The 27,885-nt window shown below is 44.2% G+C and overlaps 1 protein-coding gene across 1 annotated transcript in view; it reads right to left on the bottom strand.

The window, feature by feature from the left end:
- Positions 1-11,128: 11,128 nt before the first annotated feature.
- The window catches only part of adamts3 (ADAM metallopeptidase with thrombospondin type 1 motif, 3), a 109,579-nt gene continuing 92,822 nt past the window's right edge, over positions 11,129-27,885 (bottom strand). Inside the window, exons 18-22 of the mRNA XM_028413576.1 lie at positions 24,459-24,615; positions 23,464-23,596; positions 17,405-17,612; positions 16,255-16,372; positions 11,129-14,474 (exon numbers count right to left, since the gene is read on the bottom strand). Coding sequence (XP_028269377.1) covers positions 13,987-14,474; positions 16,255-16,372; positions 17,405-17,612; positions 23,464-23,596; positions 24,459-24,615 — 1,104 coding nt within the window. The 3' untranslated portion in view covers positions 11,129-13,986. The remainder of the gene's footprint in view (positions 14,475-16,254; positions 16,373-17,404; positions 17,613-23,463; positions 23,597-24,458; positions 24,616-27,885) is intronic.

Raw genomic sequence — 27,885 nt, 5'->3', positions numbered from 1 at the left:
TCAAGCTTACAAATGACTCCCTTACAGTACAATGAGAATACAGCAGAGTAACTGACTGAGCCCCAGGCCGACCTCAGAGGTGCTTTCAATAAACAATAAGTCTTTCTTGGCTTCACATCACCAGATTATTCTTCATTTGTTGTGGACAGAAGTTGAAACAAAAGCCATGACAAACATGACTGCAAAAGCCCCACAAAAAAAATAAAAAAAAAACAAAGCCAAGAGCATTTCTAACAACATTTCATCCTTTTTTCATCGCTGCACGACCCAAATCACACTGCTGAGGACGAAAGAAAGCTGCTGCCACGGCTCAACCAGGTTCCCTGGGGGAAAGTGCCAGGACAGATGGAAGAACTGAAGAGGAAGCAGCAGCAAACTGTGCTGGATGTATAGATACAGATTTAGCTTCAGTTACTGTGTAATTATCTCTTTCAACATGTACCTCCACAATTATCCCTGCATACATTATTGTTGGGTGTCCTCTCAGTCATCCAGGGAAGTTGTGGTGGGGTTATATATGGTATAAATACAGTTTTGTATATTGTATATTTTTTTCCCCCTGTGCGGTGTGAACCGGTATAACGCCCAGCACTACGGTGGCTGTCAAGCTACACCGAGCGCGAGTCAGAGGTGACATCACCCTCGCAGCAGTTAAACAGCACAAACACAAAGTCGCCATTATTCTCACTATTGACTCATCTGTGTCTTCAAAACTCAGACATCAAAGAAGAGAATAAGCTTTTCATTTAGTTTCTGAGGCAAAGTATAACAGGAAGCAGCTTCATCCATACCAAAAAGGATGAAGCTGCTGTTTTTATGCAATAGCTGGATGCAGTTTTCCTCCGACAGACTGTGCTACTCTGAAATGCACACAACTGTCCTCTCACCCTGCACTTTACCACCTTACCACCTAAACACAAAAGCAACTTCCACAAAATCTGTGACCTGTGAAGAATCCACCTCCTTAAATATCAAAGACGCACATGACCCCTTTTGACCTTTATACGTGTCACTGCCTCACTAACTATCAGAAATCCTGCAGAATTAACTCTAATAAACAACACTCACTCGCAGAAGCTAAATGCAACCAGACAATCATTGAACTAATTAATTAAGCATGCAAAAAGTAACCTAATGTTGCCAGATGTTCACCTCACTATAAATATCCAACACAGCAGATGTGTTTTTTTATTTTATTTTTAACCTCCGGAGACTGCGGGGTTCACTCCATTTTTCCTGTGACAGTCCATTAGGACTCGCTGTAACACATTTGTCAGCTTTCCTGTTTTTCCAGTCTTTGCCTTTCAAATCATTTTCTTGACAACAGTCTGAATGTATTGTGACTGTGGCAGATTTATTCTTGCTCGAAGCCTGCCATTTTATTCTTATTATTAGACCGAGTCGAGCGTAGCAGGGAAACCGGGTCTGGAACAAAATATAAAAGATTCTGGGAGACATGGAGATTTTTGTGTTAACCGTCAGAACCTCATGAAGGCAGTTTTTGTGTATTTTTGTTACACTAATATAATACACTGGCATAGATCAATACATGCAGCACATTTCCATGCTCCCACATATGTGACATATACATGCTACATACAACAAACAAGATTCCAGCATTCAAAGAACAAAGAACTCCCCAAGTCTGAATCTGTGGCGTAAACTCCTCAGATTAAACTTGCAAAATACAACAAGATCCAATTCTGAAGCACCCTTTCATGATGACAGTCTAGGCATGCATGATTTATCATTGTAATGAAATTACAACATCATTCTTGCAGAATGAAGGCTCCTTATACCCAGAGAAAATATTTTAAAACAACATTAAGGAGATCCAAAAAGCAGCCACACAGTGAAAGTTGAAGCTTCTGAACATACCGAATGTGCAGTAACATTCAACAATGTAGACCGCCATGCTTTAAAATACACAGAACACAACACCACATACATAAATAATAAAAAGAAACTAGGTAACCGATTCCTACCTCACTGCTTTTGTAGTATGCAGCTTCTTGCTCAGAGTGCAGACAGTCATCAAGACCAGAGACTAGGCCCAGTTATCCAGCCTGTTAAAACATAACACAGACCATAAGAAGGGCATCACCCGCAGTGACGGACAATAAAGAGCCCATCAAGGCTGATGTGGGGATGCACATGCTCTTAAAATGACAAGCTTGTGTCATTTTGTGTTTCACCAAGAGCAATTTCAGCTTGATTTCAGCAGGGATTCTATTATTTGTCAGACTTAACTTACAACATCTCAACCTTATGGGAAAAAATGAGATTCAACAACCTATTCAATCATTGCTTTTTTCATCTTTTATCAATAACTGCCATACATAGTACTTTAACCAAACGTCGTTCATGGGATTTCCCTTACACCCCGCCGCCACCGCTGCTCCGAGCCTGACGAATAGAACACACTCTGGCTGAGACAGCTGGATTCGTGAAAAATTCATGACCTGATAAACTCAACTACTGTCAGCTTGGTACGTGTTTCGGGTATGACAACGATCCATGTTGGCAACAGTTTAAAGTGAGCCGATTGGTCGAACCAAGCCTGTGACAGACGTCTACGCCGGTCATCCAATCATCGGCCAAGCGTCTGCTCTCTCCAACCTCCCAGATGGTTCTGTGTAACAAACCATCTGTGACATCAGCTTTAGCTTGTACAAACATTTTAAGCCCCAAACATTACAGTACACACTGTTTTGTTTATGAATACTGTTGTTATGGGGGATAGAGGAGAGGTCAGACTGTGGTCGCAAATCAGATTTTACCGACTTGTTGACTAAATGAGAGGAACGAGCGAAGGCCTAACTTCTGCAAAACAAACAAACTCAGAGACAAGAGGACTGAATAGCAGATTGTTGTCTACTGTAATATTAATCATCTTTTTATGTCCATGTTTTTACTAAAACGGTTTAAAAGCTAATCTGAGAAATGTTATGTCAAAAAGCTTTACTCACCGATCAAACAAACAGGTCAGCCAGTGTAACGGGACACATGTAAGAGTCCTCATCAACTGTGGGAGGATAGAGAAAACTAATTCAGACTTTAATGAATAATAAAATCATGCTAGCAGCTAGAGGGTATCAGTAGCTAAAATTAGCTACCTTGACTTTCACCTGTGCAAAACCAAGACGCTCTTCTACTGATTATTTTATCCAAAATTGTAGCTAGGCCTGTCAAACTAGCCTCGCCTGAACTAAATACTAACTTACCCTGAGTTTAGCTGCACTTCTGGGCCTGTGGAACTTATCAATTATCGATGATAAACAGAGAATACTCACAAACAATCCGAAACTGCGCCTGTTTGTTGTTTGTTCCAGTAATCTGACATGCGCAGTACGCAGGTCCACGGTAACCGTTTTGTTAATTTGTAAACTTATCCGGCGTATTTTGGGCAGGCGGGGTCTGCATCGAATTCAACTCTATACACAACGTGAGACACGTTTAATATTTTTTTTTACATGTCTGTGTGTTACAAGAATACTTTTTAGAACAAATATATGCATAAAAGGTCTAATAATTACTCCTACAGACACCAAGTTGCTGACAACACCGCCCCGCGAGCGAGGAGGAATGAAACAACAAAACAAACGCACCTCAGCAGCTCATCAAGAACAGGTGACGCTGATTAAATACTAAACAATGCGCTCGTTTTTTTATGTATGCGCGATGTACGGTGGCCGAGAGGTCAAAGAAACCAACATCAACATTATTTATTGATGAGGTCAAATAATTTATTTTATTAATAAATCAAACAGTTCTCTATTAAATTATCAAAGCTCTGTGTTTAAATACATGTATAATTCTAGCCTACAGTATCTGGCTCTAAATGGCGTTAATAATAATTAAATCATACATAAAGTATTATTTTCTGTAGCTTATTATCAATATCAGACGTGAATTTTTCTTCATGCCCTTAGGTTGTTGTGGAGCAGCGAATCTGGCACCATCGGGCTGTTTTTTTTTTTTTTTTTTTAATCTCTCAGTTCCACCTACGCAAGCTGACGAGCATGACAAATCCAACCTGGGAAATGATGCATTCATGGTGTTTGGTGTAAATATGTCTAATTATAAACATCAAAACCATCAAAACTGATTATTTGTTTATTATTATTTCACAATCATTTGCATCCCGGCAATACTTTTTATTGTTTTTATTGCCCGAACATGAAATAATAAATTGTTTCTTTGAGGAGTATTTTGACTCATGTTGCTGTTTCATGCGGTGTGTCACAGGATTGTCAGCGTATACCTCTACGGATATGCTGCAACACTGCAAAACCCATTAAAGCATAAAGAGTGAGTAGAGCTTCACAACACACACTCAGATACAGCAGCTCGGTTCATCTAATAATACAGATTAAAGAGGAGCTATATGCTGTGTTTGTGGGGGGGCAGCGAGGCTGAATTAATAAACTGGGTTGATACTGTAAGCACCAGCACTAGTGGTGTGGAGTCAGAGCAGCCATGCGCACAACACAGCTGATACTCCTAAACTGTGTCATTCAGGCCCAGTGGCATTTACATCCACACACACACAAGCAGCTGATGGAGCAGTCCGACAAACTGAGAGTGACAACAACAGGACCTACAGGTTAAAGCTTGCTTCAGTAGCATTAATTGTAATGTGTGTGTGTGTCACACTCCTGCCATAGGACAGCACAAAGGAGCAACCACAGCAAAGCACACGGCACAGCACAGTGCCCTTGTTTTTGTTTTTTTTTTCCTCAGGTTGCTGCTCTTTGAAACAGAAAAAAAGGAGCAACCACAGCAGCAGAAATAGAGTTCTGTAGTCTACAGTCACTGGGAGGCTGATGGAGCTTCTGGTGGAAACAAGTGAGGAAAAGTTTCTGATGCAAAAAAAACACATTTTTTCACAGTTCTGTTAATTTATTTTCTGCCTTCAGCCGCTTCTCTGCTTGCAGTGCTACCTGGATTTGGCATAAAGGAAACACTGGTTGAGGTTAGCCATTAAAAACAGGAGGTTAGCTGAATATCATCATAAAACACATTTAAATTCATAACATTAAACACATGGTCCAAGGGAAACCTGAGGAGCGTCCGTCCTCGGGAGCGGTTTCCATGGAGACGCAGTCAGAAAGATAAATATGAACATCATGTCACGTTGGCGAGGACAGGCTGCCATGTTTATTCTGGACAGCTTTAAAACATGCATTTCTTTATTTATAAGCACATGTGACACAGGTCACAGCATTCATTAGCCGGCAGGATACTGAGGCAGAAATGATGGGACGAGCCGCTGACTGGACCTCAGAGGCTGAGAAACATTAGTGCAGCAGATTGTAAGAACCCCCATCACAAAACATAGAGAGGGGGACATGAGGAGGGGGACACATCCCAACATCCCAGCATCCCACTGTGTGGATGTGCTTACTCCTGTTTATTAAAATGAGGTGGTTTAAATTATATAGGGGGCTTGACATCATCATTTTGTGCTACTCTGAGCGTGCTTCAAATGTAGCCGGTAATGAGTAGCTGTCATTAATTTTTATAGGCTGAAGCACTTCACCTGATCCCTCATGATTTCCCACATTGATTAAAAGTGTCAACTCTCACTGAATAAAAATGAGCGTCTCCGTCGTTGCAGGTGTGTTCCAGGCTGCGGAGGAGACACCACCTGCTCCATCACAGCCTCTGAGATCCATCCATAAAACACACCTGACCTTGTATGAAATATGTTCCCTTCTGTTACCTCACACCTGCACGTGCCACAGACTGTTTACTGTGTGCACTTCGTCACTTTGTCATGACTTGCTTGCTGAGTGCTGGTGTGAATCTAAATAGTTTGGACTTTGGAATGGGTGCTGGAGGTGGTTTCTTGTCCTACTTTTGACAGGCAAACTTTGGCAAAGGTGTTACATACCGGTGACACGCGTCTGCCGAGGCACAAAGAAACAGATGATAAACAGTTCAGTCCTGAGTGAATTACTGCCTGGAGAAAACAGGCCCCTCTTCCACATCACTTGGGACTGCCAGAAAAAGGAGCTGTCAGTCGGCTCTCTCTGGGCTAACAAAGGACAACAGTCATCAGTCAAATCACAGATGTTCTGCCACACAAACCGCTCATTGTCACAGAAAAGCCCTTGCGTGTCTTCCAAGCCGAGCAATCTCGTGAAAACATTTTGGCTTGAGCTCTTTTCTCCTCATTTAGACAAACTCACACAATTGCACACACTGTCATGCAAATGTTTGCTGTGGCTGAGCTCGCCTGGCTGGCAGCCACCGCAGCGGACGGACCGGCGCTTGGGCCGAAAACGCTCATCCGTTTCGTGACTGGATGCAGCGAGCCACTAACAATGAAATCAGCCGTAATGGCCATAATGACACAGCTCATGAATGGGACGCTGCTTTCAGACCGGCTGTGGGTAAACCCAGCACATCTGTGGGGACTTCAGCTCATCGTTATAACTTCACATTTCCCAACGTCTGCTCATCTCACGTGGACTGAATCTGTTTTTTTTCTCACATTTATGGTGTGTGAAGGGAAGCACACTGTGGAGCACGGCGGTGGAGGGGTGATGGTTTGGGCTTGTTGTGCAGCCCACTCCTCTGTGTACCACAATGTTCTAGAGGCAAATGTGAAGCCAGCTGTCTGACAGGAAATTGGGTCATGCAACAGGACAATGATGTGAAGCACAGCAGCAGATGACATCTGCACACATCTGCACATCAGAAAAGTAAAGTAAAAGAATCAAGGTTGGCTCCAAAAGAGGGCCAGAACCTGAACCACAGTGAGCTCTCTGCAGCCTCTGACAGGCAGTCTGCTCTCTGCATGACAGCAGCAGGACAGAGCTCTGAGCAGCTGTGGTGATCACATGGTGTCCGTGAAACTGAACATATTGTTCACCAATTAAAAGATGCAGCTAAAATGACAACAGCTTTCAGACACAGGGCTCATCTGTTTCGGCTTTTTTGACCTTTTTAGCAGGGATCTCTGGATTATTTCTCCTAATCTGAACACTGTCCTGGTTAGCTGCACAGCTGCAGGTTGATGTTCTGTTTCGGCCTTGCTGGGACTATCTGCAAAATGGACTTTCTGTAAGACGTTATTATTATTATTATTATTATTATCAGAAAAGAGCTCCAAAATAACATTCCTGGTATCATTGTCATCCTGCTTATAGTGCTGCGCTGCATCATTTCATGAGACGCTGAGGAGGCAGGAGCAACTCTTCACAAACATCTCAGCAGATAAGAGGAAAATCCTGGAAAAGTAGCACGGCTGGAGCCTTCAGTGCGTGTAAGCCTCCGAGTTCTCCTGAGAAACAGGATGAGACAAACACAGGAGTGCACAGAGAGCAGGCTGACACTGTGCCTCTGAAGTCATTTCTGCAAGCGCTGCAGGCTGCACGGTCGACGCACCCGCACACAGAGACACATAGAAGTTAATTAGTGGACTGAACTAATAGATGCATCCATTTCAGATAAGCTTTTTTTCTTTTTTCCTGCTAATTAAATGCAGTATGCTCCATAAAGAGCAGCATCATTTTATGAGCAAAGCAAATGTTTGACTTTCATTGTGTTGCTTTTTCTTCGGGCGCGCAGCACTCAGGCATCTGACACTGAGCCAGGAGCCACGGTGCATGACTGATGAGGGATTATCCTCTCAGCTGACACACTCTAAACTGCTTTGCACTTGGGTGGCTGCTTTTGGCAGCGCCGCGAAAAAAAAAGGTGACGTAAGCGTTCTGTAGGAAAAAGCCACACTCCTGATCTGAGGTTGGACTCTTCTGACATCACTACATGTTGGCACGGGACGTGTTTTTGTTTTTGTCTTTTTTCTCATCGGTTGGTGCATCGACATGAGGCCTCCGTCAGATTATCCATCTGCCCGGATATCCTCCATCACACACACACACACACTCGAGCGCAGAAATGTGTCACCGTGTGGAAACTTTGGCACAGGAGTCTTCATGTGGGATATCATCACTGGAGAGAACAAAACGTGTGCAGTGTTTTGAAGAAGATGCTTCTACTGATGCTGAGAAATCAAAGAAATTGATTATTTTAATTAAACAATTTCCCTCAGCCCTGACATGCCATTTTCCTCAGCATTAAGTCAGAGTGAAAAACAAATAAAAAAAAAAACCCACTTCCATTTAACATTGAATTTTCTTCCATTCAATAATTTCGTCCTTCACTCTTGAATCTTATAAATAAAAGCATCTTTCCTTCGTTTGTTTTCTCCCAACATGACAAATATTAACAACAATTAAATCTGGAGTGCTGTACAAGGCCAGGAAGCTGCCCCAAACACGACATGCACCGCATAGATACAACCACAGGAGGGCACCAGGCACACTAAGCTAAACGCAAAATGTATATTCAGTCAGCTAACAGTTCAAATGTATAATGTAGCGCCCCCTTATGGGTGTAGGAGTGTAGTGCTGGACATAATTGTTGGTTTACAGACAATAGCATGTAAAAATACATGGAACGCCCTACTGTGATGTGTCACCATCACCATCCACCCAAACCCTGATTGACGGAGCGCAAGTAAGACAGGCGGCCAGTCGCAGAAGCAGGAAGCTCACACTGGGAGTCAGCACCTGTCCGTCATTCAAAATAATTAATCAAGGTACAGCTGCCAAAAAAGGAACTGATCAATACCAGGCTGTAATGTTTAATGTTTATTTCTGCTGTAAAATTGGCCCTCTGAGCATGGAGGTCAATGGGGATCGATTGAGTTTTGGAGCCAGCCCCTAAAGGCCACAGGGGGAACTGCAGGTCACACTGCAAACACAAACCTCTGGGTGATGTTCATCCATCAGTCATCATTACATTACAAGTCACCAGGCTGAACTGTGTGTATTGAAGTCTAAATGTCGGGCAGCACTGATTGAACTTATTGACTGACGCAAATCAATCAACATTCATTTCGAAATGAGATCGCTGCAGCAAATGTCAAACTCAGTTTGAGTCAGCGAGTGAGCAATTTTTAACACCCCCACTGTTTCCATGTAGACTAGTCCCCTCCCACTTATCAATCACTTCTATCTATCGCATGTAAACTACAAGATATCATCAAACGAGCAGCTGACATTTACTCACATGAGCCCACATCATGTGTGACACGTTCATAAAATGTTTGCTTCACCACTAACTGCTATTGACAAACATGACAAGAGTCATTAAAGCATGATAAGGCTGCTTCATCGATACCCATGAGAGAAGAATATTGATTGTTTCTATTACCTGACTGCTGTTTGTTCCTCAAAAGGTCAAACTGTTCCTTTAATGTGGCTGATCCAAATGGTTTGGAGTAAAATGAAGGTAAAGACAAAAACTGTGTCATCTAGAGGCTGCATGTGTCAGAGGTGTGGATGTTGATCCTTTGACACACATTCCCAGATTTATTGGTTACATCTTAGGCCCCGTTCACACTGGAGAAAGTCAGTCCAGCTAGAGTAGGATTGTATGTGGATAGTCTTTAAGCTGGATACGTTCAGACCTATTTTCAAATCTGGCTATCACACAAGCGTGTCCGCACCCAATCCGGCTTGTTTGGTCCTCCAAACCACTAGGTGGCGCATCATAATATACAGAGCCCATTCAGGCCGCGGTAGCACATGCTACTTCTGGTTAGATAAGATAATATAAAACTTTATTAAGAATTTCCTTCGGGATTAATAAAGTTTTATCTTATCTTATCTAACCAGAAGTAGCATGTCGCTAACTGGAAGTATCACGTCGCTAGCCATTGCTTGCGTTCACACCTGAGCCACATTTGAGCCAATTGAAATCAAACTGGATGCAGCTGGATTCGAGGTGTTCACACTCAGACTCAGACTCAGACTCCAGACTCAGCATCTGGATACATCTGGATGCGGCCCTAATCCCGCTTTAGCCAGATTTATTTCCCCAGTGTAAACGGGGTATTAAACAACAGAGGAAACATGAGCGTCAACACTAGACAGGTTAGGTTGCTAGGTAACAGAAAAATGACAGCTGGTAAGGCAAATAAGACGGCCTCCAACATCCATGTCGTCACTGCAACCTGAGCACTTGAAAGCATACGACAATACACTAATGTTATTATCAAATGGGCGGGTCAGAACTCCACCGTGTGATGTCATCATTGTTTATTTCATGGGTAAACCGTAAACTGAAGAATTAAACTGTGAGAATCTGTGCTCAGGTTCACTTCTCCACAGGACAGTCAGACGAGAATCCGTCTCATAACAGGGGCGGAGCCTGGGTGAAGCTCATGTGACGCAGAATCAGGAAATGACTCATGTTTCTTAACCAAATTAGGCAAAGGAAATTCAGTCTAATGTACAAAGGATGATGATCAGGGTTAGTTCTCATTCTGCTGCTCATTTCAATTCAGTTTTAGGCGCTTCACAGAAACACAGAGCCTGACCCCCAAGCAAGCACCGCAAGGCAAAGAGCGGCAAGGAATAACTCCCCAGGAGGACACCTCGAGCAGGACCCGGCTCATAAGAGGGGGGACGGAGCTACTGTGCAGATTCTTCATAACTTCTTACTGTACATTTCACGTCATGATTTTTTTTGTTGCTTTCTTCACACACTGACACACTGTACAGTTTGCCACCTCACACAGGCGCTGCAGGGGTCGACTGGCGGCTCTGCTTCCACTGCGTGAGAGCTCTGAACTGCACGACCGAAACCTGCGACACGTCTGAAAGAGGTCGCCTGGCCTGAAACTCAGCTGAGAAACGGCCTTAAAGGGCGCAGTGTGAGCAGCCCCCGGCGCCTGGCACGCAGCTTTCTCAGTGCTATGAGTGCACTCAGAGAGACGTGCTGCTGTGAACACGCTGCATTCTGACATGGTTTCAGTGTTTGTCTTTCCATCAGCAGTGTCTTGTACGCTGAGTAGAAATGTGTTGTGTTTGTTGGCGTTTTGCTCTCCTGAGTTCTTTAATTCCAGAGATACACATTCAAATCACAGAACAACACAACAAAATGTGTTTTCTAGCTTCAGGGCTTTTTTTTGCGTTTCCACTTTTATTTTAAGTTGCATTCATAAATACTAAATGATTGTTTTCCTGAACTGAACTCAGGGTCTAAAGATAGATAACTGTGATTCTACAGTCAGTCAGCGCGTCACAGAGGCAGACACAGAGTCTGAGAGTCGTTTATCATGTCTTTTATTGCTATGTGCTCCCCAATACAACAAACAGCATCAGTAGTGTACACTTCAATCTACACAAATACATAGAAAAAGCAAGTAGAGCAGAGTGACTGACGGGTCACGACAATGTCAACGCATATGCACAAGGGGTGGGGTTCTGGGTACAGTACATGCAACAACATCTGTCTGCGGCTCAGGGATTGTCAACGTAACATCTACGACTATCATTACAAGCAGCAAGTAAAGGGTGAGGGAGACACTGGCGACTACAAAATAACTGGGTTACTGCTGCTACACTAGTGATGGTTAAAATAAAGCACTGGTCTGGTCGGTACTCGCTGCTGTGCTGCAGCGACTCCACTTCTACAAAACAGCTGTGAAAAGACAGCCTTCTGACGACACATCTCAAAGTTGAGCATGTATATTTACATCTAATAAAAACAAAAACACAATGTCACTATCATGTTTGTTAAAATGTGAAAATCTGGGTTTAAAAAAAAAAGAAAGAAAAAGGTTGCAGCTTATTGACCAGCTGACACTGCACATGCGGTAAAAACAAAGCCATTAATAAATATTTATGGACTCAATGCTATATACATGTACTATAATACATCGGCACACAGGAGAGAGTGTGAGGAGTTGAGCTAATTTCATTGCTGAAAACTAAAAATATTGCAGTCAGATGCATGGTGGTTCTGAGGAAATCCTTTTTTTTTTTTTTTTTTTTAATAAATAGCTTTGTCCCTCCTGAACATTCGTCCACCATAAAAAAAGCCATTTAGAAGAAAATACTTTGGAAGCTAACGTCCTACTGCACATACAGTAAAACGCCTGTGAAGGTCCAGCTTATGATGCTCACAATGAGACACAGAATATGGAGGAGGAGCTCAAAGCACCATGAAGCGACACCTCAGTCACATGATCAGCTCTGCACCACAACAAGCAGCTTGTTAGCAACAAATGTGGCAGAGAGTGTGGGACACTGCAAAGAAAATGGATCATTGTGAAGAAGTGTGCTTCACTTCTTTGAATGAAATCTTTAAATACAGAAGTTAATCTGCTTTGAAATGTTCTTTTTTTTTTAGATGTTTAAACAGTACGAGACAAAAACAGTTTGTTCCCTTCTTAGATGGAACTTTCACAACGAGGATGAAACGGATTCAGTCGTAGCACCGCACAAACTTTAGAAAAAGAAACAGCTGGGTGGATGTGCAACATATTCGGAAACTTTTTTAAAAGGAGATGGTTAGATTACAGCCGGATCTGTAGCTCTGCTGTGAATACACGCTGCTGTCAGCGTTTGGTGTGTGTGTGTGGTTTGGATGTGCTGAGGGAGATGTGATGTGATGCTATGTGTAGCTATAGTTACAGTGTTTGTGAGGTTACACCAGGCTGCTGGAGGTTCACCTGGAGAGGAGGTCCAGGGAGTTCAGAGTGTGTTCATGTGCAGCTTATTGACCGTCTACGTATGACGCCTGCAACAAGAAGCGGCAGTTTGTTCATAAATGTGTATATCTGCCTCACAAATAAAGTACCATTTGTTCTTTGGCATGCTAACTGCTCCGTGCTAACCTTCAGAGTGATTCTTTGACAGGCCTGGCCGCCAGGCTTCCCATGGTTCTCTGTAACAAACCATCAGTCAACACACGTTTGACCCAGAAGCATGAATCCAGCTTGAGCAGCCAGCATGTTAGCCCTCTGTCTGATGCTAACACAGCTGTCCACACATGGTGTTTTCACAGATTAAAAAAAAAAAGAAGATATATAAATTTGACGTAAGATGTAACTTATTTTCAGTTATTATGCTTAAAGCAGCTGTTGTTTCATATTCAGCGTGCAGACATGAGAGGAGACTCAGCAGCGGCTCAGTTGTAGAAGGAGTTAAAGGGACGTCCAGTTTCTTAGTAGTAACACTGATATGGTCACTTACAGTATGTACAGGAAGCTCTATAAATAACCATCTCCATAGAAACAGCATAGTGCCACTTAACAGCATGGGTGGAGGTAAAAAAAAAAAAATCTATACAACTAAAATCCATTCTCTGGTGACTTTCTGCACGCGCTAAGAATCGGAGTGGGACAGCTGAGGTGTCTGTGTGTCAAGTTTCATGTTTTTGGCAAGAAAATGGCGGTTTGTCACACGATCTGTTCACATGTACATCAAAACAGGTGATTTTATGAACAGCTGCGTTCATTAACAGAGGAAATGCACTGACCTCGACCTTTTTTTCTGTTCTGTGCTGCGTGCATTTCTGCACCTATTCCTGTTTTTGAGCGAGCTCTGCTCAGATCTGCACACACGTTCACAAATGGAATGAGCTGTTATGACTGCACCTGTTGGCATTTTTCTCACAGGCTGACTGATGAGGATCTGCTGGAGGACCTGCTGCAAAGCTCAACAGGCAATGGGAAGCCTCATTAAACAACAACGCCTTCCTGCACCTGTCTGCTCAGGTGACAGCAAAGAAAACATTACATATACTGTGGCTGGGATTGAGCGGCTTCTTCTCGTGGATCTGAGGCTTTTTGGTGTCGTTTTTTTTTTTTTAATCCCTGATTTTGTTGACTGTGAACATTTAGTTTGGAAGAAAATTCCCTTTGGATCATGTGCCCCTTTTTTTACCCTGAAGTTCTATTCTACTGGTTCCAGCTACATGCGAAGTGTGAGGTGAAGGTGTGAGAGTGATAACAGTCCACATCGGGGGTGAGAAGGGAAATTCTTAAAAACAAAGTGAACCAGCACTTTTCTCTCTTTCTGTCTGCTTCTGTCTCTGTGGTGTTTCTGGTGTGAGAGGACTCAGGGTGAAGCTGGGTAATCTACTGTACATGAAGGTCCTGAAGGGAAGAAGGTGCCACTTTCATCTCTCCACTTCAGAATACGCTGTAGGCCGCCGGCTGTCCGTCATGCTGCCTGACCTTTGATCCTCAGTAGGATCTGCCCGGGGAGACGGAGCCAGGGCCGAGAACTTCCTGCCGGTGAGCTCCGCGTGTCGTGGGACTCGCCTGGGCGCCGTGGTGATCTTGGAGGAGCTTTTTTTAAGCGGAGCCGGGGTGGCGGTGTGTTTTGCGGTGTTGCCTGACGTGCCGACGGATCCTTTGCTGGATCCTTGTTTACCGCCGCGAGTGGCGTTGGCCGCCACAGAGGCTGTTAGTGTCTCCAGCAGCTGAGAGGCTGATCCGAAGCGGACGTGCTCCTCGGTCTCAGCCACCTCGGAGAACAGAGACAGAGCTCCGGTGCGCTTACTGCAGGAGTCGCAGCACAGCTTGTTGTAGCCCGGAATAGAGCAGTATCGTGCTAAGACCTCCATTTGGCAGAAGATGGATTTGTCACCGTGGCATGGCTCATCTGAAAGTCAAAGAGCAGACAGTGAAGGTGTGAGGAGAGGTGAGATGTGAGAGAGGCTGGAAGCAGAGCAGAGTGCAGAGGCAGTGCTTCTAATCTGTGCACAAAAACATCCAGCTGCAGAGCATCCAGCGGAGTCAGACTCATTTTCTCCAGACCCAGATCCTGCTGCGAGTCCCTGTCATCTTCTCACGTGTTACACTCCAGTCACAGCCCTGATACACCTGCTGATGTTTGGAAAAACCCAAAAGAGTCCCTGTCGAGATAAAATAACTAAACCCACGTCTCTGCCCTCCTCCTCCAAGCCCCGATCAGCTCATGACGATCGACGGTCATGTGACGTAAATTCAGCGAATATTTGGCTGATCTGCAGCAAAACTCAAATAAATTCAGCTGGAAGACTTTATAAGTGTCACACTGCTTATTATAAAATGTACAGATTGTAAACAGGGCTCACACAGAGGAAGCGCTAACACACGAGGTGCTTCCTGGTGATGAGGGTGATTCAGTATGGAACTGGGACACATAATGTGTAAATGCATCAATACTGAGCATGCAGGCAGGAGGCAGGGATGAGTGCTCTCAGAAGGATGTTCGTTTTTTTTGCCAAACAAAGATTAGGAGGACTTTTCTTTTATTTATCATCATGAATGTGCATTAGCGTCTCATTTAGGAACAATGGTCTTCATGTGAATCCTCCTCGGGATGCTGCAAATAGAACAGATTAATATCCACTGATTAAAGGCTTCGCTCCCGCTGCCTCTCCACGTTGATTGTGTGGATCTGGAGAACACTTCACCGTTCTACCGCAGCCCCATCGTACATGGAGGCACATATACATGTGCTCTGTGTAATTAGGAACTAGTGTTTACATCCAGGTTTACACCGACTTGAACTGAAGTAATTATTAAGATAATTTCATTTGCAGCATCCTATAGCACCCTGTTTACTTTGAATGCATCCTCATAATAACTGTTCGCAGTTGTTAGTAAGAGTGTATACATCAGGAGCACATCAGTGCACAATGAGTTAAATCTCAGGCAGTAAAACCTTTTAAACTTTAATCTGAGGTGTTTGACATTAGTGTTGCTAACATGTGCTAACTCTGCAGGCTCCAGGTGTATTCAGGGTTCAGTTTCCGGCATGTTGACCCAGCTTCGCCTCAGACCGTGTTGTTTGCATCCTCCTGTATCTCTGCAAATATTGACCGGACATAATTAGGTTTCAGAGAGTAGACTGGGTTTCCTCAGCGCTCCCTGTTGTGGCTTTGTATGGATTTATTGTTGTTACGTAGTTCCCTGCATTACTGCGCAGGTCGTGCACACATCTGTGCATCAGCTGGTTTATTTGCAGTCCGGTTGTCGTCCTCCTTCTCACCCTGTCTGTCACTTACTAGCACCGCTGGTCCTGCTCAGACCCTGGTCTCAGACCCTCCCTCTGTCCAGCAGCTCTACATCTTCTCCACCTGTTCCTGATCTCCTGCACTCTCTGCCTTCAGGCTGCCTGACTTGTGATCAGTGTGTAGTGTGTGAGTCCAGCTACGGAATGTTCAGACTAATTAATGCAGGCCTGTTGTTCAGTGTGATTAATGGCAGGGCGCAGGCATGGTTTAAGTGTCTGCTAATTGATTTTCATGCCACATGGAAATGAATGGAGACAGATTTGTTGTTAGGTTAATGACAAATGATGTTCCATGCTTTTTATACAGAGGGCTGTTTGGACACGCCTGGTTGTTAGTGGGTTATTAGCAGTGATTCATGTTCTCAACGTGTGTCACGCTCACCATGGCAGGGTCCGGGTCTGCACGGCCTCACGGTCTCGGGTTTGTCTCCGTTACACTGATCTCCGATCCGGCACGTGACCATGCGCCTCTCCATGCCCTCGCCACATGTCACGGAGCACTGTGGAGGAGCACAAGCAGCCGGTCACAGAGGCAGAGAACAGGCCCAAATAACAAGCTTCAGGTTCAGTTTCAGGAATAAAACGTCTCCCTCCGTCTGCTCCGTCAGACTGAGAGCGGCAAGCGTTTGCTCTGCTGGATGTTTATTTTTGTGGCTTTGTTAGAGTTGAATTTAATTTATCTGCTTCGTACAAATGGACAGAGTCGGCACCAACATTAATTCCAAAGCAGCTGAGGGAATTTCAGGCTTCTGAAGCATTAAATGTTTTTGTGATTAAAACTAAAACACACAGCACATCTCTCTTAATTCGTTTTTCTATTTCTCGGAGCAAAATGTTTTCCCCCAAATCTCTCAGTTCCTGCAGCTGCAGATGAGCCGTGTAGATTTTTAAGTGAGGGATAAGAGGCCCGTCTTTCACACGGCAGGTGCTGTTGTTGTTTAATGTGTGGCGGTCGGATCGACACCTGAACACCCATCTTTATCTGAGGCTCTTTCATTGAGTGGTTGAGCAGTGTTCAGCAGCAGGTTTTTCTGGGTTTCTGCGTTTGAGGAAATGTTTGAGCGGATCATAAACCTCCACATGCCTCCACATTGACAAATACAAAGACAAACAGGAGGAGCAGAACCCTCCTCTGTGGTTTCCTAGAACCACAGATTCTGTGGTGAATGTTTGACGGATCCATCTGTCCTCAGTCAATGATTAAGGTCTACATAACACTATTATTAAAAATGAGCGCACACATGTGCATTTACTTCGCACATAAGGAGCTGTATTACATTATATATTTTAACCATGTTATCAGGAATCTGAAGCCAGCCTGCAGACATTAGCTGCTGACACAGAGTCACATCTCATTAGCTCTTATCTGCACCGCAGCAGTCGCTGCAGGTCCGATCCCCAGATCTTCTAATGGATTTCAAAAGTCCATGTGGTGAGTTTTCAGATGAGTCCCTGCTCTAAATGTTTTACACAAGTCAGATCTGAGGCTCGGTGATCCAGCACAGACCAGAGAAGAAACAAACAGATGGTACCTCCGACCAGGCTCCGGTCCTCCACTGGGCCGGACACGAGACTCTGTTACAGGGCCGCCGGCTCTCGGGCTTCTCGCCGCTGCAGTATTTGCTGTGGATGGAGCGGTTGGTGTTTTCGTGGAGGAACTGCACGCAGCGCACCGTCCGGATCTGAAAGCCCAGGCTGCCGCAGGTTTTGGTACAATGCTCCCACTCCTCTGAGATCCACCTGCACACAGGAGCACGAGGAGATTACTCAGATTACAGGGATTACAAAGCACAGCAGGGGCATTTTTAAAGGCACCAACTGTAAAAAATAAATGATGCTTTTTGATGCTCATTTCGTCCTTTTTTGTTTTTCTCTTCTGCTCCATCTTCCTCCGATCCTCCTCCATCTTTTTTTTCTGCTTTCTTTTCACCTTCTGACCCTCCTCCCCCTCCTCTCCTCGTCTCTGTTCTTTTCATGGTTTGTCTTTTTTATCTGCTTCTTCTTCTTCTTCTTTATCTTTTTTTACCTTCTCCACCTTCCTCTTGGTTTAAGCTGCAGTCTGAATAAGTCTGAATAAGCTGATGGGCAGAGGGAGGGCCTTACAAAGAAGATGCATGCATGCATTCATCCTAACATGAGTTACAGTGCTCAGTGAGTTCACGCTTTGAGGAGAGAGCTGCTGGAGTGGTTAAAGACTTTCATCTTCTCTCCACTTTTCTCTCCACTTTCTATCACAGCAGTGCTGACTGCTCGGGTTTTTATCTGTTCAGACTCCAACTACTAAGATCTGACAGTTTCACAGCTTCATTAATAAGCTTGAAACTGGGAAGACAATCTAATCCTGCACTGAGCTTCACTCAGACCTCAAGATGAAACCCAAAATTGACTCTGTAACCTGTCAGCTCCTCTCTCCCACCGAACAGAAGACCTCCCTGACTAAGGACAAGTGGTTAAAATGAATAGTTAGCATCTTACAAATAATTTTATTTTCAATTATCTCCAACACGATCTGTGGTGTGAGGGCTGCGAACAGCATGTGATTTCTGAATTGTCAAGAAGAGGGAGGCACAACGGAAAATGGTGCGTTTTGAGCTTTGTAGAACAGTGAAGAATCGAGAGGAGGAAGGACGGATGCCTTTGAACACAACATCTGTCAGCAGGGGAGCGTTCACTAACACAAAGCCCGGGCTCTGAAGCACACACATCTCCTTCACAAATTCCTGCTGACATTTCCCTCCCAGAAATCAATACATGCAAACAGACCTGCTAACCTGACCTCTGTGAACTGTACCGCGTGGATGTAAAGACGTTTGTCGACTGAACAGAGCTCACCGTTAAAGCCAGGTCATTAAAGAGTCACTGAGGCAGCACGGCACTCGGCACAGGACAGTCAGGTGAGAATTGGCCAGAGGTGAGCTCCGGGGATGAGGGAGGGGACACATCCGAGAGGCGCTGGACTCTCCATCACTGCCTACTGATTATTATCATTATTAAAATATATATAAAAAAAAACCTAAATGAAAGATGGAGAGTTTTATGGAGGATTCTCTCTTTATAGTTTGTAATCTTTCAACTTTCCTTCTTTGTAATTTAATGTCAGTGAGTCGACCAGACCTTTAAAAAGAAAGACGAATTCCCCGAACAGCTGTCCTGATTTTTCCCCATCATGGCTCGACACTGTACCTCCCTTTATAACTGACTCGACTGAGATTTTTACCAAACTTTAGAACAGATAAGAAATGTCAAGGAGAACATTTGCATCACGGCACCAGATGAAAAAAAAAAGAAGAAGAAGAAAAGAATTCAGCAATAAAATAAAGGTGCCGGCATGTTTCCACGTAAAGTTTGATCAGAGGCGTTCAGGACAAACAACAACAACAACTGTGTATAATCCTCATTGACAACCAGGTACCGCAGACCAGCCGAGGGTCTCAGGAAGTCCTGTTTGCTGCGTCTGCTGAGGCATCTGGCTGATTTGTGCAGGCACATTATAGTATCAGCTGATGTGGATCTGACTTTTGTGGTGAAGATTCTGCTGGAGTACCCGGAGAGAAACCCCACACAGGCACAGCGAGGACACACCAACTCCACACAGAGAGGCCACGGCCAGACTCAGTTAAGCCAGGGATTCCTGACCCCTGTCAGGCAGTCACATTTGGTAGAAACAGCATCACACAGTTCTAACAGTTTATCTATGATGTGGTTTATGTGCTGCCTTCCTGCCTTTTGTTGATACTAGTCTGGTTGTTGTTCCACCTACACCACATGCCTACATCTATCCAAATACCTGGGCCGTACCTGGATATATCCGGACAGTTTTTTTCTGAGTCTGAACAACACGAATCCGGATATATCGGGATAGATCTCGGAGGTGGATCTTGCCGGATTGGCTCAAATGCGGCTCAGGTCTGAACGCAAATTTGGCTAGCAAATCCCGCTAGCAATGTGATACTTCGGGTTCACGGGGACAGTGTCCAGGTCGTGTACAAAAGCCATATGTAAACAACCGTCAAACTACGACAGCTTTGCCCCGAGTTTATTTTCCACAGTACTACAAAGGAATAAACTTCTTTTTAAACCGAACAACAACAAAACGCATGACACACAAGCGGTCCTACTGCGGCCTGAATGGACTCTGAATATTACGAGGCACCACCTAGCGGTTCGGAGGACAACACACAAGCTGGATTTAGCCGGATTGAGCGTGGACACACGTGTGATGGCCACATTTGAAAATAGGTCTGAACGTATCCAGTTTAAAGGCTATCTGGATTCAATCCCACTGAAGCTGGATTGACTTTCTCCAGTGTGAACGGGGCCTTTGTCACTTGGCTTCAGTTCTCTGCTGCTAAAGAGGCTGTGAGGGTTTTTCTGTGAGAATGTGTGGCTTGTTACATGCATGTGCTTCATTGTCACTAGCAGCCTGAAAGACAAACAAAGAGGTAATTTCACCTCAGGATGCTGTTTTTTTTCTTTTGATGGGAAAATAAAAGCAATTAATTATAATAATTAACAGCTCTAATCAGCAAGAAGCTGGGAAATCATGTGACTTTCAGATGAAATGTGCACGAGGACAGGTTGGAAACATTAAAAATTAAAGGCCAGTTGGTGTTAAAGCAGGTTTAAATATAGAAAAAAGATGGAAAGCAGCATGCAGGATTTAACTAACAAACATGAAGTCACACACACACTGTAAAACTGGCACTGTGGGGAATTCAATTAATGGTGTGAAAATGTGATTTAATGAAGTCATTAAATCTGTCCTGCTTCAGACGGAGGTGTGTGCTCTCAGTGTTTGCTTACTCCTCAGAATGGTTTTAAACTTGAGGAGGAGCCTTATATCTCTGCTGCTCAGCCTTTTTTTTTTATCAATGCACCCTTTCAGGTAAAAGAGCAATCTCTGCTGTTGTGACTAATAATAAAAAGGGCTTTCTGAGGAGATGAGTTTGACAACAGCCGTGATATAAAGACACTGCAGGCGGCGGATGGTTGAAAGACACCGACTGAGGGTGGCTGTAAAATACAAAGATGGCTGATAACCTTAAACTCTGCAGCCAAAATTACCCTTTCAACAACACAAAGCCTCGACACTCAGAGATGACGCAAAATAACACACACAGAGCTAATGTGTATCACCAGCTGTTCTGTTCAGCTTTAAACCAAACAATCCAGAGCCGAGCGGGACCCGCCTGCCTGAGATCTGACACTGATCTGCTGTTTAGGAAACCCGATTTGACTCTGATGGACTGACTTCTCTTTGTGGAGGAGATTTGACAGCAGCTGACAGCTGAATTCCATTTGAAAAAAAATATCTCAGTGGGTGTCTTTCTGAGCAGCCGCACGGTCTGCATGTTAAAGAACAATCGTTAAACGTCTCTAAAGTTTCTTATTTTGAAAAGTCATTTTCACCATTGTAACAATTATTTATGGATTCATACAGTCTAAGGCAGCGCTGCACCCTAATAAGGCAAAACATTTTGCACAATTATGAGCATGACAGGTGGTCGTGCCTGCACCTCAGCTACAATAACACTCTGCCTCTCTGTCTATGTAAAGGAGTTTAGGTGGAGTCAGATGTCGCCAACATGGCCCTCAGGACCTCAGAAGAGCTGCTCAGAACCCTTCGGGGGACAGGATATTGGACACTTTGTCCAGGGTGATATACATTTTACTAGAAGAAGCTTCTGCTGTCATGTCCTCTTATGTGATCTTAAAGCTACAGTCTGCAGAAAAACACCAGTAATTTAGTTTTGTGTCTTCATGCTGGCAGCAGAATCAATACAGTCCAATACAGACAGCAGCATAAAGATGTTACAGCAATGTACTGGTTTGAAAGCAAAGACACAGTGGTGACGTGGAAGGAAAATTAAAAAAAAAAAAACCTGAGGCCACATTTTACCAGGGACAGGATGAGGAGCCCACTGTGAGCCTTCTGCTACAGGCAGAGAAGAAGAACGCAGCTGTGTAAAGCCGTCAGTTACCTGCACAGTGAGCACACGCCTGCCGCCTTCATGCTAATCATCTAATTTTATTCACGGTCACAAATAATAAAATAACATTTCTGAAAGAAGAAGCAGCACACGTGATGGAAATCAGTCCCGCTGACAAAGCCAGTGGGAGAAAATCAAATGCTTTGATTAAGAATAAATTACACAAAGAAAAACGAGTCGTGGGTCTGTCAGCGGGAACGGGTCTGTCTGATGGATACGTGATGAAGGTTTGAACATGTTTACAGCCTGGTAAAAAACAGCTTTGGTCCGTATGCATAAACTCCCTCCTCATGCCAACTGTGACATATTTAACAACTCTTTTTATAACTAATCTTATGTATGTTACCTTAAGGCTTGAAGTGAGATGTTTAATTAATGGTGTGACTAATTCATTTTTGAGGGTTGGGTGGAGTCAGGCGCATCCGAGATGACGCTGCACTGAACTTTAAAGCTTCCTTTCAAGAAATGTGTGGATGATGTCTGGGTTTAGACCTATTTTCAAATCCGGCTATCTCGGCTTGTTTGTTGTCCTCCAAACCGCTAGGTGGCGCCTCGTAATACACTCGGGGCAAAGCTGTCGTAATTCGACGGTTGTTTACATGCGGCTTTACGGGTACGAGACCCAGGCACTGTCCCTGTGAACCCGGAAGTATCATGTCGCTAGTGGGATTCGCTAACCGCATTTGCATTCAGACCTGAGCCAGACCTCAGAGAGGTGGATCGAGAGCTATCCAGATTCGCGTTGTTCAGACTCTATCCAGATATATCCAGATACGGAATCCTGCTCTAGCCGGATTGATTTCCCCAGTGTGAATGGGGTCTTATTAAACGTCTGTGCTGCTAACTCACAGAGCTGGATCCAGATGTTTTGGTGCCCTGGGTGAGATTATGATACAACAGTTGTTTCCCTGCCCGTTCCCGTGCCGATCCTGAAGAGAAGAACGTTTTCATCTTCATTTACCGCAGTGTTTGCTGTGCTGTCTGTTAATTATTGGGCCCAAATATAGTGTTTTGAATCACTCACAGGAAAACAGTCAGTATGTTACTTGTTGGTTTTACCAGCGTGGACCAGAACTCTGTTACAGCTTTGCAACAAACAAACCCAGCTCTGCCTTGCAGCAGGTCAGTAGCTGCTCTGACTCCCACTCACCCACTCTTAATCAAGGCCAACTCAATCCGCCAGTTCCCGCGGGACTCTCTACCTGCAGCAGCGCCCTCTCCAGCGGGTGGCGCCCTTGGCGACTGCTTATGTCGCCTATGCTAAGAGCTCTCTGCAAATTCGTTTCCTCCTCCTGCTATAACAGTGTGTGAGTACTCAGCCTGTCAGCAGCATGTTAGTCTGCATTGCTGATCCTTTCTGTTGTCTTTTTAATTTTTTTTCTGCTCTATCTAAAGGTGTCGCTTCTACTGAGAGATCTCACATCTCAGAAGTGTTTAGTTGAAGTAATTTGCCTCCTCCTCCTCCTCCTCCTCCCCCACTCTTGCACAGGCAGTGCAGATAAAAAGTAGATAATTCATCTCACACTGAGAGAAGCCAGTTTGTGACTTCATAGCTGCAGTGTGAATCTAGTAACGAGCCGTATAGCGCATCCTGTACTCACTGGGGCTGTGTGCAGTCCTGAAGGTTGCACATCCTGCGGATGGGTTTGGGCTTCTTGCTGGCGTCACAGTAACCTCGGTGAACCATCTTCGTGTCTCCTTTCTTTCGGCACCCATACTTGGTGTACTGAAACCCTGAAAGAGAGAGAGATAAGATAAGATAAGATAAGATAAAACTTTATTAATCCAGAAGGAAATTCTTGTGCCAGAGGTATCAAGTTACATTAAATGCAGTTAAGTACAGAGTATAAGAGTATAAGTGTCACTATAATCCAAAAAGAGTACAGTACGCAGTATGAGCACAATACATGATACATGGATACAAATATGGAGATGTAAGGTGCTAAGTAAGCATAAATATAGACCAGTGGAGGGAATGACAGTGATGCCTGACATGATTATCTAGCACTTCTCCCTACAGAAAGGGGAGGAGTTATACAGTCTAATGGCCACTGGCAGGAAGGACCTCCTGTGGCGTTCTGTGCTGCTCCTCGTAGTCTCAGTCTACCGCTGAATGTGCTCCTGTAGGACAGCAGTGTGTCGCGCAGGGGGTGAGACGTGTTGTTACGAATACTGAGGAGTTTCCTCAGTATCCTCCTCTCCGTCACCTCCACCACAGACTCCAGCTCCACTCCCAGGACCGAGCCAGAGAGAGAGAGGAGTGAAGGATTTTCATCAATAAATAAAAAAACAGATATTATTTGTTTTTTCCTCTTCTTGTCTTTTACAGAACAAAAGACATGACTTCATTTCCTGTGACCTGTGCAAACCTCCGTCTCTAATTTGCATCTCCTCATTCAAACACTGCAGGCTTGTTTTTTTTAATCCTTCACTTCCTTTAAAGAAGCAGCTTAAGCAAGCAGAAAATAGATGTGAATAAAAAAAAAACAAAAAAAGATAATCCACAGCACTCTGTCCGTGAAGCCAGAACGGCAGCAAAGGAGCAGCAGCAGAAGTAAAAATGAATTATTCTTCTCTATTGTTTGATGATAATTACCTCCAGCACAGGGCTTGGAACACGGAGACCAGCTCTTCAAAGCCCACTCATAGGTGTCCTCTTGGATAACGTTGTTGTTGTTGACAGGAACCGAATCTTCGTGGATGATGTACTTGTACATTAAAGTAGAGCGTGTTTCATTGTCTTTGGGTATAATCTGCAAACCAAGAGAAAAGAAAAAAGACGCGGCAGCGTTACAGCCTCTGTGCAGTGGATTTGCATTCAGACGTGTGCAATTAGGTGCATTATATCTAATTATAAGAGACTGGAGGGGAATTATGAAAGCAGTCTCCATAAACATGACTCCAGGTCCAGTGGAAATGTTATTATAAAACATCAATACAGGAGGCTAATTGGCTGGACAGAGCAGGGCATATTTTATGTGATTACAGCTACGATTATATCGAACAGAGACGTGGATTACACCTGATAAGAGGCTGCCAGGGCAGACACAAATAATATTCCACTGTTCTGTTTCAGGCTTTATATGAAATAAAACATAATCAATCAGCAATAGAACCTGTGAGACTTCATTTCTGCTGCTCTGTATTTCACTTTTTTTTATTGTAACACTCCTGTGGTGACAAACTTGGCGGCTTGTTGGGCGGACCATCACTCATCTCTGTCACAGTGAGCTGCCAATATTGAAGCCAATATTGAATTCACTCTCATGTGGCTGCAGCTTTTAGAGCCGACTGCAGCAGTGAGCCAACCCAGCGATGTGACGGCTGTGACTGTGTGTGCTCCCGACGACCAATCTCTCACATCTTTTTGGTTTTTTTGCTCCTAATTTAGCCTCAATATACAAACATCCATCCTCCTGCCACTGTTTTGAATGAGGAAATGATCTATAGAGGACCAATAAACAGGTGATACACACAGTGGTGACAGAGGAGGGCCGGTGGCTGTAACTTTGCTTCACACTGTCAGGTTTGCGTTCTTTTAATCGCTTCCTGATCCGTTGTAAAATCTCACTCCTCTTTCTTTTTCACCCAGGTTGACATTTTATTTTCACTGTGCACTAGCAGAGGATTAGGATTAGATAAAGATTGAGGTTTGGGTTAAAACCTTTTCCTCTGTCTCTGCTGTTGTCGCCTACTTTAGAGAGTCACGCCTCCAAAGCAAAGCACTATCTATCTATCTATCTATCTATCTATCTATCTATCTATGTTGCTGTCAGGTAATTGTTCATCTGAGCTCACAGCTGTCTCACTAATTAGCGGCGTAACCTGCAAAGAGTGTTATTGTCAGGTGGGGGATGTCTGATTGTTTGTTGAACAAACTCAGGTGAAGATGTGTGCTTGTTAGTTAAACATGAAGCAGACATGAGCAGCAGAGCTCCTCTAGGCTGTGTGGACATCTGTCCACGTTAACACCGTGCCGTTTTATGCAAATTAAAAAGATCCAGGCGCGAGTGAAAAAACAACCCGTGAGATGATTATCTTTACTGCTGATTAACGTCATGTGAAATCTGTACATTTAGCCTGGAACGCTAATTAATAATCAGTTAGGAATACACGGCTCATGAATATATCATTTTTTTGGAGGATCACCTCGCGGAACAGATTTGTTTTGTACGACAATAATCCGTTTTCACCGCTCACTTGCTGCCTGATTGAGTAGAATAATTATCTGATGGATCGTGTGTGTTCGGGAGGTTTTCAGACCGGACATCCACAGCAGGGTCCTCTCACAGGATTTCTGTTCAGAGACGACGCACAAACTGTAGATTATCTTCTGTCAGATCTGCTGCTCTCCTCCCTCTGTGTAAAACTAAAAACTTCTCTGTACATGTGGCCTAATTAAATCCCTGTCATAGCGTGTGTGGGCAGCGATTTGCACATGAAGGACAAGTTATTAAAACCTACAGATGCGACTGATAGAGCTGGCGTCCTTGAGGAAAATACGAACAACATGAAAAAAATCCTGAGGTGATTCTTCTTTTGGGGATTTGTTCCATTTGATCCAATTCAGTTTGGCTCATTTCTGTTGAGATGACTGAAGGTCAGCGGAGCCCTGTGCAGATGCTGAATGAATATTGCTTCATCCATCATACATGCATGTACAGCATATATATAATTTGGCCTTTTTTGTTTTGTTGTTCCAAGGGCTCTATTCTTCAGCACGCTCAGACAAATTTATACTTAAGGGTTTAAATTATACTGTACATTAGCAGAAACATGTGTGAAAAGAGACAATTTCTCTCCTTTCCCGGTCGATGAAAAAGGGGTCTGTCATTCAAGCTTGCAGCCCCTTATGACATCACAAGGGGAACGTCTGTTGTGCTGTTATCAGCCATGTTGCTCGTCCTGCCTCATTGCACATATTATGACTATACTTAGGGAACATTAACTTGTTTAAAAAAAGGGTGGAGACCTCAGGGCACACAGGAGACCCGAGTCACCACACACAGCTTTCAGCTTTCAGCCTGGCAAGATGGAATTATCTCATCAGTCTGATGAAAATCCAGCTGCTGAGCAAGATTAAAGAAATCTCAGACAAACAGCCTGTTGAACAGAGACAGAAAAGACAAAAACAACTGTCAAGAAGACGTGAGCAGACTCCGAGAAAGTCAAAGAACACAGAGAGAAGGCGAGGAGGGGAGGACGGAGGAAGAAGAAGAAGAAGAGGCGGAAATGTTTGACAAGGACACTAAATGATGATGATTGCTGCTGATGGAGAAATAGATCCTGATGACCATGTGATTGACAAGGTTGCAGAGAAGACTTGTCAACTACACAAAGGCATCAGAATGCTCCACACAGAGGCTGTGCAGTGTTTTCCTTTCATGCATGTTTAGCATTATCATGTCCGGAGCCTGTGTACATGTGCTGAATATGATGTGAGAGAAGTGTGTCATGTCTTAGCACCGCACACACTGCGGCTCTCAGACTGTGTTAAATCATTGACATACATGCTGGTAGTGTGTGTGTGTGGGTGTGTGTGTGACTTCCAGTGAAAATCTGCTTCCTTGGTTTATCTATTCATTTTGACATTAGGGGCGGGTTAGCTGTTGGGTTCAGACACATGGCCGGCCGGTTTGGTGACCCTGCTGCTGTCAAAGACGCAGAGGTGTTTCTGCTATGGCCGGAGGATGTGATGCTGCCAGGGTAACGGGCTCACTGCTGACAGAGGCGTGCAGCGGTGTGCAGGAGCACGATGTGTTCCACCAGATACAGTAAACAGCCATTTCATAACAATAGGAAAGGATCTTGGATGAGAGATGGCACCTCGGCCGAGGTTTTTTTTGGGCCATTTTTTGTCTGACCTACTGTCTTTGAACAAGGCAAGCGTCAGGTCACCACATGAAGCCCCGCCCCTATTTTGTGATTGGTGTGATGGGGTTTTGGTGGTTCCTGCACTGTGGGGATGGGAGGTGGAGATGCACGATAGCCACTGAACTGAAAGGAACCTAACACCAGCTGAT

The sequence above is a fragment of the Parambassis ranga genome, chromosome 9, assembly GCF_900634625.1.
Source record: "Parambassis ranga chromosome 9, fParRan2.1, whole genome shotgun sequence".
Classification (NCBI taxonomy): Eukaryota; Metazoa; Chordata; class Actinopteri; family Ambassidae; genus Parambassis; species Parambassis ranga.
Note: the sequence above shows the minus strand (reverse complement) of the source record. Positions and strands in the feature narration are given on the sequence as shown.